Genomic DNA, 14,677 nt, shown 5'->3' with positions numbered 1-14,677 from the left:
ACCTCTCTCTGCACACCTCCCGGAGGGTTAGGGTTAGTTAGGTCACTTCACCCACCTCTCTCTGCACACCTCCCGGAGGGTTAGGGTTAGTTAGGTCACTTCACCCACCGGAGAGAAAACGGGGTTTATTCAATGTATGTGATGTATAGATTGGGGGGAGATGGTAGCATGTAACGGTGCCAGAGAGGTCGAAGTGCATGCTGACGGTGGAAGCAGGAGACGGTGGTTCAGTAGAGCAGGGTGTTAGTGAGCACCACACTGAGCAGGGCCGAATGTTGACATCCCTTGTAAGAACACATTGATAAGAGCGAGGGAGAGGGGTGACATCCTTAAACAGTAGAAACTGCGTTTTGATGTGTGTAAAGGTTAAACGCGGTTGTCATGACAGCGCGTCGCATGACAACCAGAAGAGGGGCGGGGCTATCGTTGCTATGACGAAGATCCTATAAAGCGGACAGTGGTTCCGGGTGTAAGCCAGACCAAGAGCGGCTAAGGGCAGACTACAATCTGACTAGGACTGAGAGACTCTCAGGGGGGGGGGGGGGGGGGGGGAGGAGGAAGAATGACACATCATCATTAGCTTCGGCTAACGCGAGGAGGGTTTAGGCTAAAGACCAGGCCGGACCACCATTGGACTGAATAGCAGGAGGACGATAGACTGAACACACCGAAAGATCATTAGAATAGACTTTTCAAGGACAATACAATCTGAGCTGAGGCTTCTGTTTATATCAATAAACAACGCTTCTCCTTGTAAGGTATTACGCTGTGTCAAAGTGTCGAATTCTTACGGAGGTGGAGAATTATTATGGTTTGCGGATCGCACTAACAGGGAGAGATAAGGATTATATCAGCCAGTATCTGAGACGTCAGGACCATTAAAATTACACAACGCAGAGGAGTGGATGGAGAGCCAAACAGACGAAGACGTGATACTGGCCAGATTGATCAGGATCTAACACACCTCTCTCTGCACACCTCCCGGAGGGTTAGTTAGGTCACTTCACCCACCTCTCTCTGCACACCTCCCGGAGGGTTAGGGTTAGTTAGGTCACTTCACCCACCTCTCTCTGCACACCTCCCGGAGGGTTGGGGTTAGTTAGGTCACTTCACCCACCTCTCTTGACACACCTCACGGAGGGTTAGGGTTAGTTAGGTCACTTCACCCACCTCTCTCGGCACACCTCCCGGAGGCAGGCGGCCCTGGCCAGGACCAGCTCCCACTGGGCGTCTCTGCCGAGCACTGCGTTCTTCTCCTGCTGCCCCAGCAGACGCTGCAGGTCAGAGTACACGCGGTCCTGAGGAGGAGCGAGGTGGGTTATAGTAGTACTAAGAAGAAGAAGAAGGAAGAGAAGGAGAAGGAGAAGGAGAAGGAGAAGGAGAAGGAGAAGGAGAAGGAGAAGGAGAAGGAGAAGAAGAAGAAGAAGAAGAAGAAGAAGAAGAAGAAGAAGAAGAAGAAGAAGAAGAAGAAGAAGAAGACACGCTGTCCTGCAGGGGGCAGCCAGGTGGAGGGGGGGGCGGGTTATAGTAATTATAATAAACGTTATCTGTACAGCACCTTTCATACAGGAATAGCAGCCCAAAGTGCTTCACAGCGGTAATGTAGACATAATGAACGTAACATTGACATACATTTTACATCAAATTAGCAGAGAATTGACTAAATAAAAGCAATTAGACATACAACTAGTCTAAAATATCAGCAATTATGACGTCATCCCGATAAACTCGATAACGTTATTGATAGCTCCGATAACATATAATACATTTTTTGGTTAAAAGAAATCCGGTGTGGGTGGATTTGGATGAAGGGCGCTTGTTTTTATTATAGCCTCCTCCCGTTTTGCCAGTACAGTGGTAAAACTGATAGCGTGTGGTTTAGGAACAGGGAGTTTTTCACAAATCCAGCGCTCCCTTTCTTGGCTGTGACGTAGTCACGTTACATTCGGAGACAGACAGTCGATCTGCCAATTACGTCCCACGGCTTGCACCCACCTCTTCTTCTTACCACCAATCAGAAGCTCTCGTTCGTTTATTTACCTCCGGATTGTCAGCCATTACTCTACTCGGAGCTAACGTTATCTCCCCACCAGCCACATTGACAAGTACCAGCGCTTATACATTACTGGCAAATGTCTTGTTGCACTTGTGGAAACGAGCGTTGTCAGCATCGACTTTAGTAAAATAGACCCAGACTTTTGAACATTTCGTTCTGTCCGCCATTATGAGAGCAGAGCTGTCTGTACTCGGTGTGTGTGTGTGTGTGTGTGTGTGAGTGAGTGTGTGTGTGTGGGAGGGGAAGAGAGGAGAGAGCAGGCAGCCCGCTCCCTGCGCAGGCAGAGACAGACAACGGCCAACAAGATTAGTTTGCGACGTTTAAATTCCTCAAAAAAAAACTCCATAATTTCTCGAGTACCGATAGCAGTACCAATGACGTCGGAGCTTATAAATACTAAAAAAAAAAAATTATTTTTGATAAAAAAAATATATATATATATATACAGTTAAAAAAAATATTATAATACAATAAATATCGGTTATCGGTATCGGCTTGAGGAGCATAAAGTTATCGGTATCGGTGTCAAAAAATCAATATCGTGCATCCCTAGTCTAAAATAGACAATAATCATAAAATAGACGACAAAATCATTAAATAAAACGAGGTGCTGTTTCACTCACTACAGACCAGGGATCAACTGACTCTCAATAGGCCCTTTTCACGGCAGCCATTTTGACATGTCACTGCAGACACCATGTAATACCAGGACCGGCCCTGGTCCCGCTCCAGTGAGAAACCATGTAATACCAGGACCGGGTCCAGTGAGACACTGTGTAATACCAGGACCGGGTCCAGAGAGACACCATGTAATACCAGGACCGGGTCCAGAGAGACACCATGTAATACCAGGACCGGGTCCAGAGAGACACCGTGTAATACCAGGACCGGGTCCAGTGAGACACCATGTAATACCAGGACCGGGTCCAGTGAGACACCGTGTAATACCAGGACCGGGTCCAGTGAGACACCATGTAATACCAGGACCGGGTCCAGTGAGACACCATGTAATACCAGGACCGGGTCCAGAGAGACACCGTGTAATACCAGGACCGGGTCCAGTGAGACACCATGTAATACCAGGACCGGGTCCAGAGAGACACCGTGTAATACCAGGACCGGGTCCAGTGAGACACCGTGTAATACCAGGACCGGGTCCAGAGAGACACCGTGTAATACCAGGACCGGGTCCAGTGAGACACCATGTAATACCAGGACCGGGTCCAGAGAGACACCGTGTAATACCAGGACCGGGTCCAGTGAGACACCATGTAATACCAGGACCGGGTCCAGTGAGACACCATGTAATACCAGGACCGGGTCCAGAGAGACACTGTGTAATACCAGGACCGGGTCCAGTGAGACACCGTGTAATACCAGGACCGGGTCCAGTGAGACACCGTGTAATACCAGGACCGGGACCGGGTCCAGTGAGACACCATGTAATACCAGGACCGGGTCCAGTGAGACACCATGTAATACCAGGACCGGGTCCAGTGAGACACCATGTAATACCAGGACCGGGTCCAGTGAGACACCATGTAATACCAGGACCGGGTCCAGTGAGACACCATGTAATACCAGGACCGGGTCCAGTGAGACACCATGTAATACCAGGACCGGGTCCAGTGAGACACCATGTAATACCAGGACCGGGTCCAGTGAGACACCGTGTAATACCAGGACCGGGTCCAGTGAGACACCATGTAATACCAGGACCGGGTCCAGTGAGACACCATGTAATACCAGGACCGGGTCCAGTGAGACACCGTGTAATACCAGGACCGGGTCCAGTGAGACACCATGTAATACCAGGACCGGGTCCAGAGAGACACCATGTAATACCAGGACCGGGTCCAGTGAGACACCGTGTAATACCAGGACCGGGTCCAGTGAGACACCGTGTAATACCAGGACCGGGTCCAGTGAGACACCGTGTAATACCAGGACCGGGTCCAGGAGACACCATGTAATACCAGGACCGGGTCCAGTGAGACACCGTGTAATACCAGGACCGGGTCCAGTGAGACACCGTGTAATACCAGGACCGGGTCCAGTGAGACACCATGTAATACCAGGACCGGGTCCAGTGAGACACCATGTAATACCAGGACCGGGTCCAGTGAGACACCATGTAATACCAGGACCGGGTCCAGTGAGACACCGTGTAATACCAGGACCGGGTCCAGTGAGACACCGTGTAATACCAGGACCGGGTCCAGTGAGACGCCGTGTAATACCAGGACTGGGTCCAGTGAGACACCGTGTAATACCAGGACCGGGTCCAGTGAGACACCGTGTAATACTAGGACCGGTTCAGATACATGGAACAGAACCACAAGTTATGATATTTCAGTCGGACAACTCACGTGTTGAAATAAGAAGTTTATATGAGAATGAATGTAAACTTAAAGCCTAATTTAAAGCTGCTGGCTGTAGTCTCTGGGGCAGGTGACATGAGCACTACAATACAAGATACAAGATACTAGGGCTGACCCCTATTCATCCATTAGTCGACTAATCGGTCGAAAGGAGCCGTAGTCGACTGGCCAACCTCTTAGTCGAATAATAAAAAAAAAAAAAATATATATATTAATATAATTTTTTTAATAATTTTTTCCAAAAGAAAAGAGGCCTAGAAGCGTGGCTAACGCTAATGGCGCGCATACCAGAGGCTAACTGCCTACGAAAACAGGCACAGAGGCACTAAAAGAGGATTTCACCCATCTAATGAACACACTAGACTAGACATCAAGATGTATCCATCAGTGGACCAATTGCATGCTTTTGCAGAGGACAAGAAGCCTTCAGTCGACTCCTTCAAACATTAAGCACCCCCCACAGCCCAAATGGAATGAAGAAAAAAAAAAAAAAAAAAGTTTTAAAATATTATTATTTTTTTTATTTTTTTTGTAGACCAATAGTCGACTAACGGCAAATTTTGGCCAATCCTAGTCGACCATCCAAATCCTTAGTCGGGGACAGCCCTACAAAATACAAGAGTTTTATTTGTCACGGCATACAGGTATACAGTGAAATGCGGGGGGTCTCGCCCGCAACAATGTGCATAATACAAGTATAATTATAATTAGGGATGCTCGATATTGGCTTTTTTACCGATACCGATATACCGATATTGTCCAACTCTTAATTTCCGATACCAATATCAACCGATACCGATATATGCAGGGTTTCCCCCCCCAAAAAAATGGAATAATTTCAGGTAATTAACATTACATATCTCTTGGCGCGACCCCGAGTCAGTCGCCATGGGTTTTGCTCAGCAACGAATGTGCACATTTTTTGTTATTATGTTTGTTTTTACTACTTTTTTTATCGAAGCATCACTGGCGGGGACGTCGTACGACCGCCAGTCACTTATTGACCTAAACTCCGGACTCAAAGAGGAGTTTAGAGACACTTTATCAAGACAAAGAAGAAACACAGAGGGAAGAGGAGCGGGATCAGATTAAGATTAAGGAAATCTGCTTACCGTCCGGCTATTCCATCTATCTTCCTGGCGAATGCTCGTTCGCTAGAGAGTAAGATGGATGATTTACGAGCGCAGGTCCGATTCCAGCGAGAGATGAGGGAATGCAATATCCTGTGCTTTACGGAGACCTGGCTGAAATCAGTGACTCCTGATCACAGCATCTCTCCCTCCAGCTCCTTCACCATCTTCAGAGCGGACCATACAGAAGCCTCCGGGAAGAGCATCGGCGGGGGGCTATGCCTTATGACCAACAACGGCTGGACTAGCCCCGGGGAAGTGAAGATACTCTCCCGTTCATGCTCTCCCGACATGGAACACCTCACGATCCAATGTCGCCCGTTCCATCTTCCGCGCGAATTCACTGCAGTGATCATGACTGCAGTGTACATCCACCCCCAGGCGAACGTCGGCAGGGCGCTAGCGGAACTACACAACCATCTGAACGCACACCAGATCAAGCACCCAGACGCAGCCATGATCGTAGCCGGGGACTTCAATCAGGCGAATCTGAAGAAAGTCATGCCGTCTTTCTTCCAGCACATCGTCTGCTCCACAAGGGGAGGAAATACACTCGACCACTGTTACACCCCGTTCAGAGCCGGATACAAGGCTGTACCGGCTCCACCATTAGCGGGAGCAACAAACACGTCGGATCATGCCGCCATCTTTCTTGTCCCAGCATATAAACAGAGATCACGTGACGCCGTCGTGTCACGTGAGGTAAAAAAATGGGACGACCAATCAGAGGCCACGTTTCAGGACGCACTAGACATCGCCGACTGGGGAATGTTCAGGAGGAGTAACAGTGACGTCAGCGATTTCACAGACGCTGTGGTATCATTCATAACAACACTGGCTGATAGTATCGTCCCCACAAAGAAGGCGAGGGTGTTCCCAAACCAGAAACCATGGGTGGACAGTAGGGATGTGCATCTCCTCACTGAGGCCGATGCGATGCGCATCTCGATACGGTGCCAACGATACGATACATTAACGATACATTTGAAGCACCGGGCGATGCGATACGATTCACCCCCTGTTGAGATACGATACGATACGATACGATTCGATACGATTTGATTCAACATAATGCGATTCGGGGCGATACGATGCGATTCAACACGATGCAAAATAATGATACAATTTTATGGTATGACAGAGGATTTGGTTGTATTCCTTATATGCAGCTTATATTATTATTAAAAATAAAATAATCTACTGTAAGAATTTATATAAAAACTCTTGGGTGCCTAAGAAGACTTTTGCATAAACTGTCTTTTCTATCCACTTTAGCTAAAAACACACACACAATGTATATACACACTACTGTGAGACAATAATAATCATACACAAAGGGATAATGGCTTATAGCAGACTTAAATGATTTTATAATATTTCAGATAATGAAATTAAATGTTTATCATCAACTATCCAATTAGTATTTATATTGTAACGTTTGGCCACGTTAAATCATTGAACAGAGAGAGAGAGAGAGAGAGAGAGAGAGAGAGAGAGAGGGGGGGAGAGAGAGGGAGAGAGAGAGAGAGCCCGTCTGAGTCGCGTAGTTGATGATGTCACACACTAGGCTAGGATCGGATGTCAACAGAACACACGGAGCCTGGATAGCCTGCTGCATGAAGCGATATAAAGAAACCAATAGCCAATAAATGTGAATTTATCTTTGAACCTGTTGTCAAGCGTCTTCAATATACCCCCCCCCCCCCTCCTCACTAATGGAACTGGTGTTGCGTTAGTTAGTTAGTTAGACACTGTAGTTTAGTTTAGCGTTAGCTGAACGGCTAACTGGCGTTAGCCAGAGGAAGCCCAATTCTATTCATGTCCTCGACTTCCACTGTTTGTTGTTGTTAACTGTGACGCGGCTCTCGCCTTCTGTATTAGTAGTATAGTATCAGCTGTGTGCAGTCACAGTGCACTGCTGACAGAAGTGGATGAGAGGAAATTATATTAATGCATCGGTTTTGACCGACGCAAAGACGCTACAACAAGATGCATCGCGAGTTCAACCTGAGTTCTAGCCGGTGCGCACGTATTCCACCGGTGCACTCGCATCGTGAACGTGTATGCCGGGGCACCGATGCAAATCGATGAATCGTCACATCACTAGTGGACAGTACTATCAGAGCAGCCCTGAACTCTCGCACCACTGCTTATAACCGGGGCAGAGAGTCAGGAAACATGGAAGAGTACAAGACAACAGTCTACACTCTGCGCAAGGCTGTCAAACTTGCTAAGAGGACGTATGCCGACAAGATGGAGGCACAAATGGCACAGAATGACACAAGAGGATTATGGCAGGGACTGAGGGCTATAACTGATTACAAAGTCAGCGCCCCCTCAATGGGGAGCGACGACGCCTCCCTTGCGGACCAGCTCAACATCTTCTACGCGCGGTTTGGTGCAAACAGTGGCACTGCTAGCCCAACGGCTAGTGACGTCACTGGTGCGCCGGCTGCTGTGGAGGGGGGGGGGCATCCGCGGGGGGGGCGGGGACGCTCTCTCATTGACGGTACACAGTGTGAGAAGAGCATTTATGCAGGTGAACACCAGGAAGGCTGATGGCCCAGATGGAATAACAGGACGCATACTTAAGTCCTGTGCCAACCAGCTTGCCCCGGTGTTCACCGCCATATTTAATCAATCCCTGGCGGAGTCGGTGGTCCCTGCCTGCTTCAAGATGTCTACCATCATCCCTGTACCGAAGAAACCCTCCCCAACATGTCCAAATGACTACAGACCGGTGGCACTCACCTCTGTGGTCATGAAATGTTTTGAGAGGCTGGTCAAGGACCACATTTGTGCCTCCCTCCCCAGTGATATGGACCCTATGCAATTTGCATACAGGACAAACAGGTCCACTGACAACGCGGTCTCCCAGGTACTGCACAGCACCCTCTCCCACCTTGACCGTCAGAAGGGGGGCTATGTGAGACTGTTGTTCATTGACTACAGCTCAGCGTTCAACACCATAGTCCCCACCAGACTGGTGGACAAGCTGATCGAGCTGGGTCTGAGCTCCGCCCTGAGCGCCTGGGTACTGGACTTTCTGAGTGAAAGACCCCAGGCGGTCAGGGTGGGGGGTCAGACCTCCAACACCATCACCCTGAGCATCGGGTCCCCCCAGGGCTGTGTTCTAAGCCCCCTGCTGTACTCACTCTACACACACGACTGTGTGGCCAAGTTCAGCTCCAACTCCATAGTGAAGTTCGCAGACGACACGGTGGTGGTGGGGCTGATCTCGGACAACGACGAGAAGGCTTACCGGGAGGAGGTTGAGGTACTGGAACTCTGGTGCCAGGACAACAGCCTGCTCCTGAACATTGGTAAAACCAAGGAGCTGATCGTGGATTATAGGAGAGGACAGCAGGAGACACACACACCACTGATGATTAACGGGGCTACCGTGGACAGGGTGAGCAGCTTTAAGTACCTGGGGGTCCACATCTCAGAGGATCTGACATGGTCAACACACATAGACACAGTAGTAAAGAAGGCGAAACAGCGCCTCTACCACCTGAGACAGTTAAGGAAGTTCAGAGTATCGGGGAAGATACTCCAGTCCTTCTACTCAGGAGCTGTAGAGAGCATCTTGACCGGAAACATCACTGCCTGGTATGGAAACAGCACGGCACAAGACAAGAAGGCCCTACAGAGAGTGGTGCGCTCAGCCGAGCGTACCACGGGTATTGCACTACCTCCCCTGCAGGTTCTATACAACAAGAGGTGCAAATCCAGAGCCTGCAGGATAATGAAAGACCCTCACCACCCCAATAACAGCCTGTTCCAGCTGCTGAGGTCAGGCAGACGCCTGCGAACCCCAGCTACTAGGACAGAGCGGCTTAGGCTCAGCTTCTTCCCCCAGGCCATCAGAGCCCTGAACAATGAACATTGAGTGCCACAGAACACTGAACTATCCACACACAAGCACACATGAACACACACACGACACGCACGCTGTGCACGCTCACACACTAGCAGCCACTTAACACTTTAACATGAGCGGGCACACACTCATGCCGCACACTTATGGCCAAAAGGAAAGGCCACTTTAAATTAGAATAACAGGAACAGTGTATTGCACTACCAAAGCTACCTAGCATGTCCTATATGCTCTGTAAATAACTATGTACAGATACCGAGATGTCACACCATGTTACCTGTTACCTGTTTATTGCACAATGTTGTTTTTTATTGGATTCTATTATATGTTGTAACACTGTATTGCACATCGTTGCGGGCAAGACCACCCGCATTTCATTGTATACTTGTATGCCGTGACAATTAAAACTCTTGACTTGACTCTTGTTGTGGAATTAACACAACATTATGCATACTTTTGACAATAAATAAAATCTGAATTTGTTCTTACTTGCTTGCCTGGGTAAATAAAGGTTATAGAAATGTAAAAAAAAACAGATAGATATTTTCCGATATCACATTTTAATGCAGATATCGGCCGATAATATCGGTAGGCCGATAATATCGGACATCCCTAATTATAATACAATAATTAAGACATACAGTAGGAATCAGTATTGGTTACAATACACTAAAATACATACAAATAAATACATTAAAAAATACATTACAATACATCATATGTATATACATAACATAGGAAATGTATATCACGGACCGTATTTTACTCTTAGGCTTATATTTATTCTTATTCGTGACTTTGTTTTTGTCTACCTAAATGTTTACCGTTTACTGTGAGCGATTTGTATTTTTTATTTTATTTTTATTCTGTATTTTATTTTATTATTATTAATAATTATTAAAAAGATTTAACTATGTTTAAAATGTTTAACCCTGTAGCACGTTGGGATCCTAGTGAACGAAAAGTGCACTACAAATACAATTTATTATAAATATAATAAATTATTATTATTTTCTTTTATTTAAATTTTTTTATTTTACCTTTATTTTACCAGGTAGTCACTTGAGATCAAAGATCTTTTTCGAGCAAGACCTGGCCAAAATGGCAGCAAAACAAAAACAAACATACAAATACACAAAACACAGACAGAGACATAAAAGGCAAAGTGGGGCAAGGGGGATAGTTTGAGCTGCAGCAAACTAGATTGGATGGGATCAGGGGGAGATTGGAGGGTAGGGTAAAACAGGTAGAAAGAGGAGGGAAGGTGAGGCTCCGCAGGAGGTCGCTGGGCAGAGAAGGTCAAGTTAAAAATATAAAATATAACACCACATTATGCAGTGAAGCAGCGACATTCTCCCATCTCATTCTTTAAAATCCCCTTAGTTTGAACTTTAAAATCAGATATGGTAGTTAGTGAGGGCCTGCAGTTTCAACGTTTTTTGAAGTCCATTCCAGGCAGAGGGAGCGGAGAACATGAAGGCCATTTTCCCAAACTCTGTGCGGGTTCTGGGTACTGAGGCATATAAATAGTCCTGGGATCGTAAGCTGTAAAATGGGTTTGATGTGATGGTGAGGTATGAACCGAGGTAAAAAGGGAGCTGACCAATAATTGCTTTATAAATGAAGGTGTACCAATGAAGCAGTCTACGGGCAGTCAAGGACGGACAGTTAACTTTAGCATACAGATTGCAATGATGGGTAAGTGATCTATATCCAGAAATAAATCTTAATACACCATGGTAAGCAGTGTCCAACAACATGTGTAGTGAGGTGGAGCAGGCATTCATGTATAAAACATCACCATAATCCAATACTGGTAAAAAAAAAGTGGCAGCAACTAGTTTCTTCTTTGCATTAAAAGAAAAGCACGCTTTGTTTCTGAAAAAGAAACCCAACCTCACTTTTAGCTTCTTAACCAGGGGGTCAGGTCTCGTTAGTCTTGCTAGTTAAAAGACTTTCTTCATCCATCATCTTCTGGTGAATGTTCATCAAATGCATTACCATGGAAACGAATATGAATACTATGATAAGCTCAATGCATCACCAACTATTCAGAAGAGAGTAAGAGCGCTGGGTTTGCTTCCATTTTCTAATGGCAAATTAGCCTTTAAACCAAGGTGCATCCCTTATTAATACATCCTTGCCGTTTTCAGTCTCTCTCTCCATCTCTCTCTCTCTCTGTCTCTCTCTCTCTCACCTGTTTCTTCCACAGAGCAGTCATGAGGCGCAGTGCCACAGCCCTCAGCTTGGGGGCGCTAGCGAGCATCTGGAGAATATGCAGGACCTGCGGGACACACAGCTGGAACAGGGAAAGAAGAAGACGCTTTAGACTCAGGGCTGCGTGATTACCAAAGGTAGCCGCATTTCTGGCAGACGCTCTCTGATTGGCCGACGTCAGTTTCTACACTGGTTAAGCTTAGGCACTCTTTCGAAGTTGGTTAAGGTTAGAGTTTGTCTTAGAGCATGGCGATAGAACGCCAGGTAGTTTGCAGGCTGTTTGACGTGGAAATGGGCAAAGACACAGCTCGTCACGCTATTGGGCGCACACGTCACATGACCAGAAACGTCTGCCAGAAATGCGGCTACCTTTGGTATGGACGCCTCAGGGCTTCAGGGGCAGATGCTGATGAACTAGTTTCCATTGCACATGCTATTCTATATTATATTCTAAATAGCTTAATCTTCACTAATGATGAATGTTTCTTTATATTTAGGTAATGGGTAGGTATATAAAATTTAAATAAAAAATAAAAAATTAGTCATTAGTGCAAAATGTGTGATGTCCTTTTTACTAACTTTAAACCAGGTATCCTCTACTCTATCAAGCTAGCTATGAGATTCATGCAGACATTGCTGCCGAGTCTGCTAAGAGTATTATAAATTATGACTGAGTTATATATAAACTATGACTGAGTTATATATAAACTATGACTGAGTTATATATAAACTATGACTGAGTTATATGTAAACAATGACTGAGTTATATGTAAACTATGACTGAGTTATATGTAAACAATGACTGAGTTATATGTAAACAATGACTGAGTTATATGTAAACTATGACTGAGTTATATGTAAACTATGACTGAGTTATATGTAAACAATGACTGAGTTATATGTAAACAATGACTGAGTAGTATGTAAACTATGACTGAGTTATATGTAAACAATGACTGAGTTATATGTAAACAATGACTGAGTTATATGTAAACTATGACTGAGTTATATGTAAACTATGACTGAGGCCCCGTTTAGACGTAAACGCTAGCAGGTGAATCCGCAAAAATATTTTTACGGATGTGCCTTTCGTTTATACGGAAACGGCGTTTTTACGGGGTGAAACCGCAAAAAAGTGAGACTACCTTCCAGGGTGGAATTCCTAGAAACGCAAAAGCTTTGCGCTTTCGTCTAAACTGTCAAACCGTATAAATCTGTTAAAACGATGACGAAAGGTTTGTCACGGCTCTGGTCGCGCGTACTGCTTACGTCACAGGTAGCAGGTATGCGCCAGTAGCCGAGACGTAAACAAAGCAAGTATGTCTGACTTATATCAACGGAGATCACCTGAAGGCTACATTGGCAGTACTTTTAACCCTTTCACTGCCACACGACAGAAGGTTACCCCTTTACTATCACACAACCGGCTGTCGTGTGGCAGTGAAAGGGTTAAATACACAAGAATCTGTCCCGCGGCGTGAGACGTGAGTGGACCCACTGTCTGTGAGTGACTCTGCTTTGGTGCAATCACATTCCCCATCCACAGTCTGCGAATCAGAGGCAGAGTAGGGCGGGTCTTCACAGCACGTCATGTGACATATGAGCCAATCGTGTGACAGCGGGTCTCCGTCGTTACAGCGTCGTCTGCACGGAGAATTCCACTCCAAAACGCTCGTCTAAACGTAAAATTAAAAGTGAAACCGCAAGATGACTTTTGCGGTTTCTGTTCACAAAACGCTCGTCTAAACGGGGCCTGAGTTATATGTAAACTATGACTGAGTTATATGTAAACAATGACTGAGTAGTATGTAAACTATGTCCGAGTTATATGTGACTGAGTTATATGTAAACTATGTCTGAGTTATATGTAAACAGTAGAGTCTGAGTCTTGTAAATATAATCAATGCAGGTGACGTTTCAAGAACACAACATCAAGATTCCATAAAATCCACATCAAATGAACCCGCACCCCTTTATTTTTTAAGGATATACACTTTTCACTGGAATTCCGCTGCTAGGGAACAGTTTGGAACCCAAATGTAGTTCGTATTCAAACCCACAACGTTGCCATCACATGGGGGCGGGGGGGGGGGGGTCACAGTCAGTACCTTGTGGGTCACATGGGGGGGGGTCACAGTCAGTACCTTGTGGGTCCCAAAGTGTGGAAGGGAATAAAGGACAGTAAGAGACAAGTCGGCATCAGTCTCCCTCTTCAGCCTAAACAACAGCACAGGGAGGAGGGATGGTACCTGCAGAGAGGTGAGAAGGCGGGGAGGGAGGGAGGGAGGGAAGGAGGGAGGGAGGGGGAGAGGCGGGGAGGGAGGGGGAGAGAGGGAGGGGGAGAGAGGGAGGGAGAGAGGGAGGAAGGGGGAGAGGGAGGGAGGGAGGGAGGGGGAGAGGGAGGGAGGGAAGGAGGGGGAGAGGGGGAGGGAGGGAGGGAGGGAGGGAGGGAGGGAGGGAGGGAGGGAGGGAGGGAGGGAGGGGGAGAGGGAGGGGGAGAGGGAGGGAGGGAGGGAGGGGGAGAGGCGGGGAGGGAGGGAGGGAGGGAGGGAGGGAGGGAGAGGGAGGGGGAGAGGGAGGGGGAGAGGGAGGGAGGGGGAGAGGCAGGGAGGGAGGCAGGGAGGGAGGGAGGGAGGGAGGGAGGGAGGGAGGGAGGGAGGGAGGGAGGGAAGGAGGAAGGGAGGGAGAGAGGGAGGCGGGGAGGGAGAGAGGGAGGGAGGGAGGGGGAGAGGGAGGGAGGGAGGGGGAGAGGGGCGGGGAGGGAGAGAGGGAGGTAGAGGGAGAGAGGGACGGAGAGGGAGAGAGGGAGGGAGGGAGGGGGGGAAAGAGGGGGAGAGGGAGAGAGAGGGAGGCGGGGAGGGAGAGAGGGAGGCGGGGAGGGAGGGAGGGAGAGAGGGAGGGAAGGAGGGAGGGAGAGAGGGAGGTAGAGGGAGAGAGGGACGGAGAGAGAGAGGGAGGCGGGGAGGGAGAGAGAGAGGTAGAGGGAGAGAGGGACAGAGAGAGAGGGAGGCGG

The 14,677-nt window shown here is 47.5% G+C and overlaps 1 protein-coding gene across 1 annotated transcript in view; it reads right to left on the bottom strand.

The window, feature by feature from the left end:
* Window positions 1–13,913, bottom strand: part of LOC311248138 (focadhesin-like) — a gene marked incomplete at both ends in the record, with an annotated part of 86,765 nt that extends 72,852 nt beyond the window's left edge. Inside the window, 3 exons of the mRNA XM_084339079.1 lie at window positions 1,171–1,298; window positions 11,645–11,746; window positions 13,809–13,913. Of these exons, the coding sequence (XP_084195205.1) occupies window positions 1,171–1,298; window positions 11,645–11,746; window positions 13,809–13,913 (335 nt within the window). The remainder of the gene's footprint in view (window positions 1–1,170; window positions 1,299–11,644; window positions 11,747–13,808) is intronic.
* Window positions 13,914–14,677: the final 764 nt, after the last annotated feature.

Source organism: Notolepis coatsorum (genome assembly GCF_963971535.1).
Source record: "Notolepis coatsorum genome assembly, contig: SCAFFOLD_737, whole genome shotgun sequence".
Lineage (NCBI taxonomy): Eukaryota > Metazoa > Chordata > Actinopteri > Aulopiformes > Paralepididae > Notolepis > Notolepis coatsorum.
This window is presented reverse-complemented; position numbering and strand designations above follow the sequence as displayed.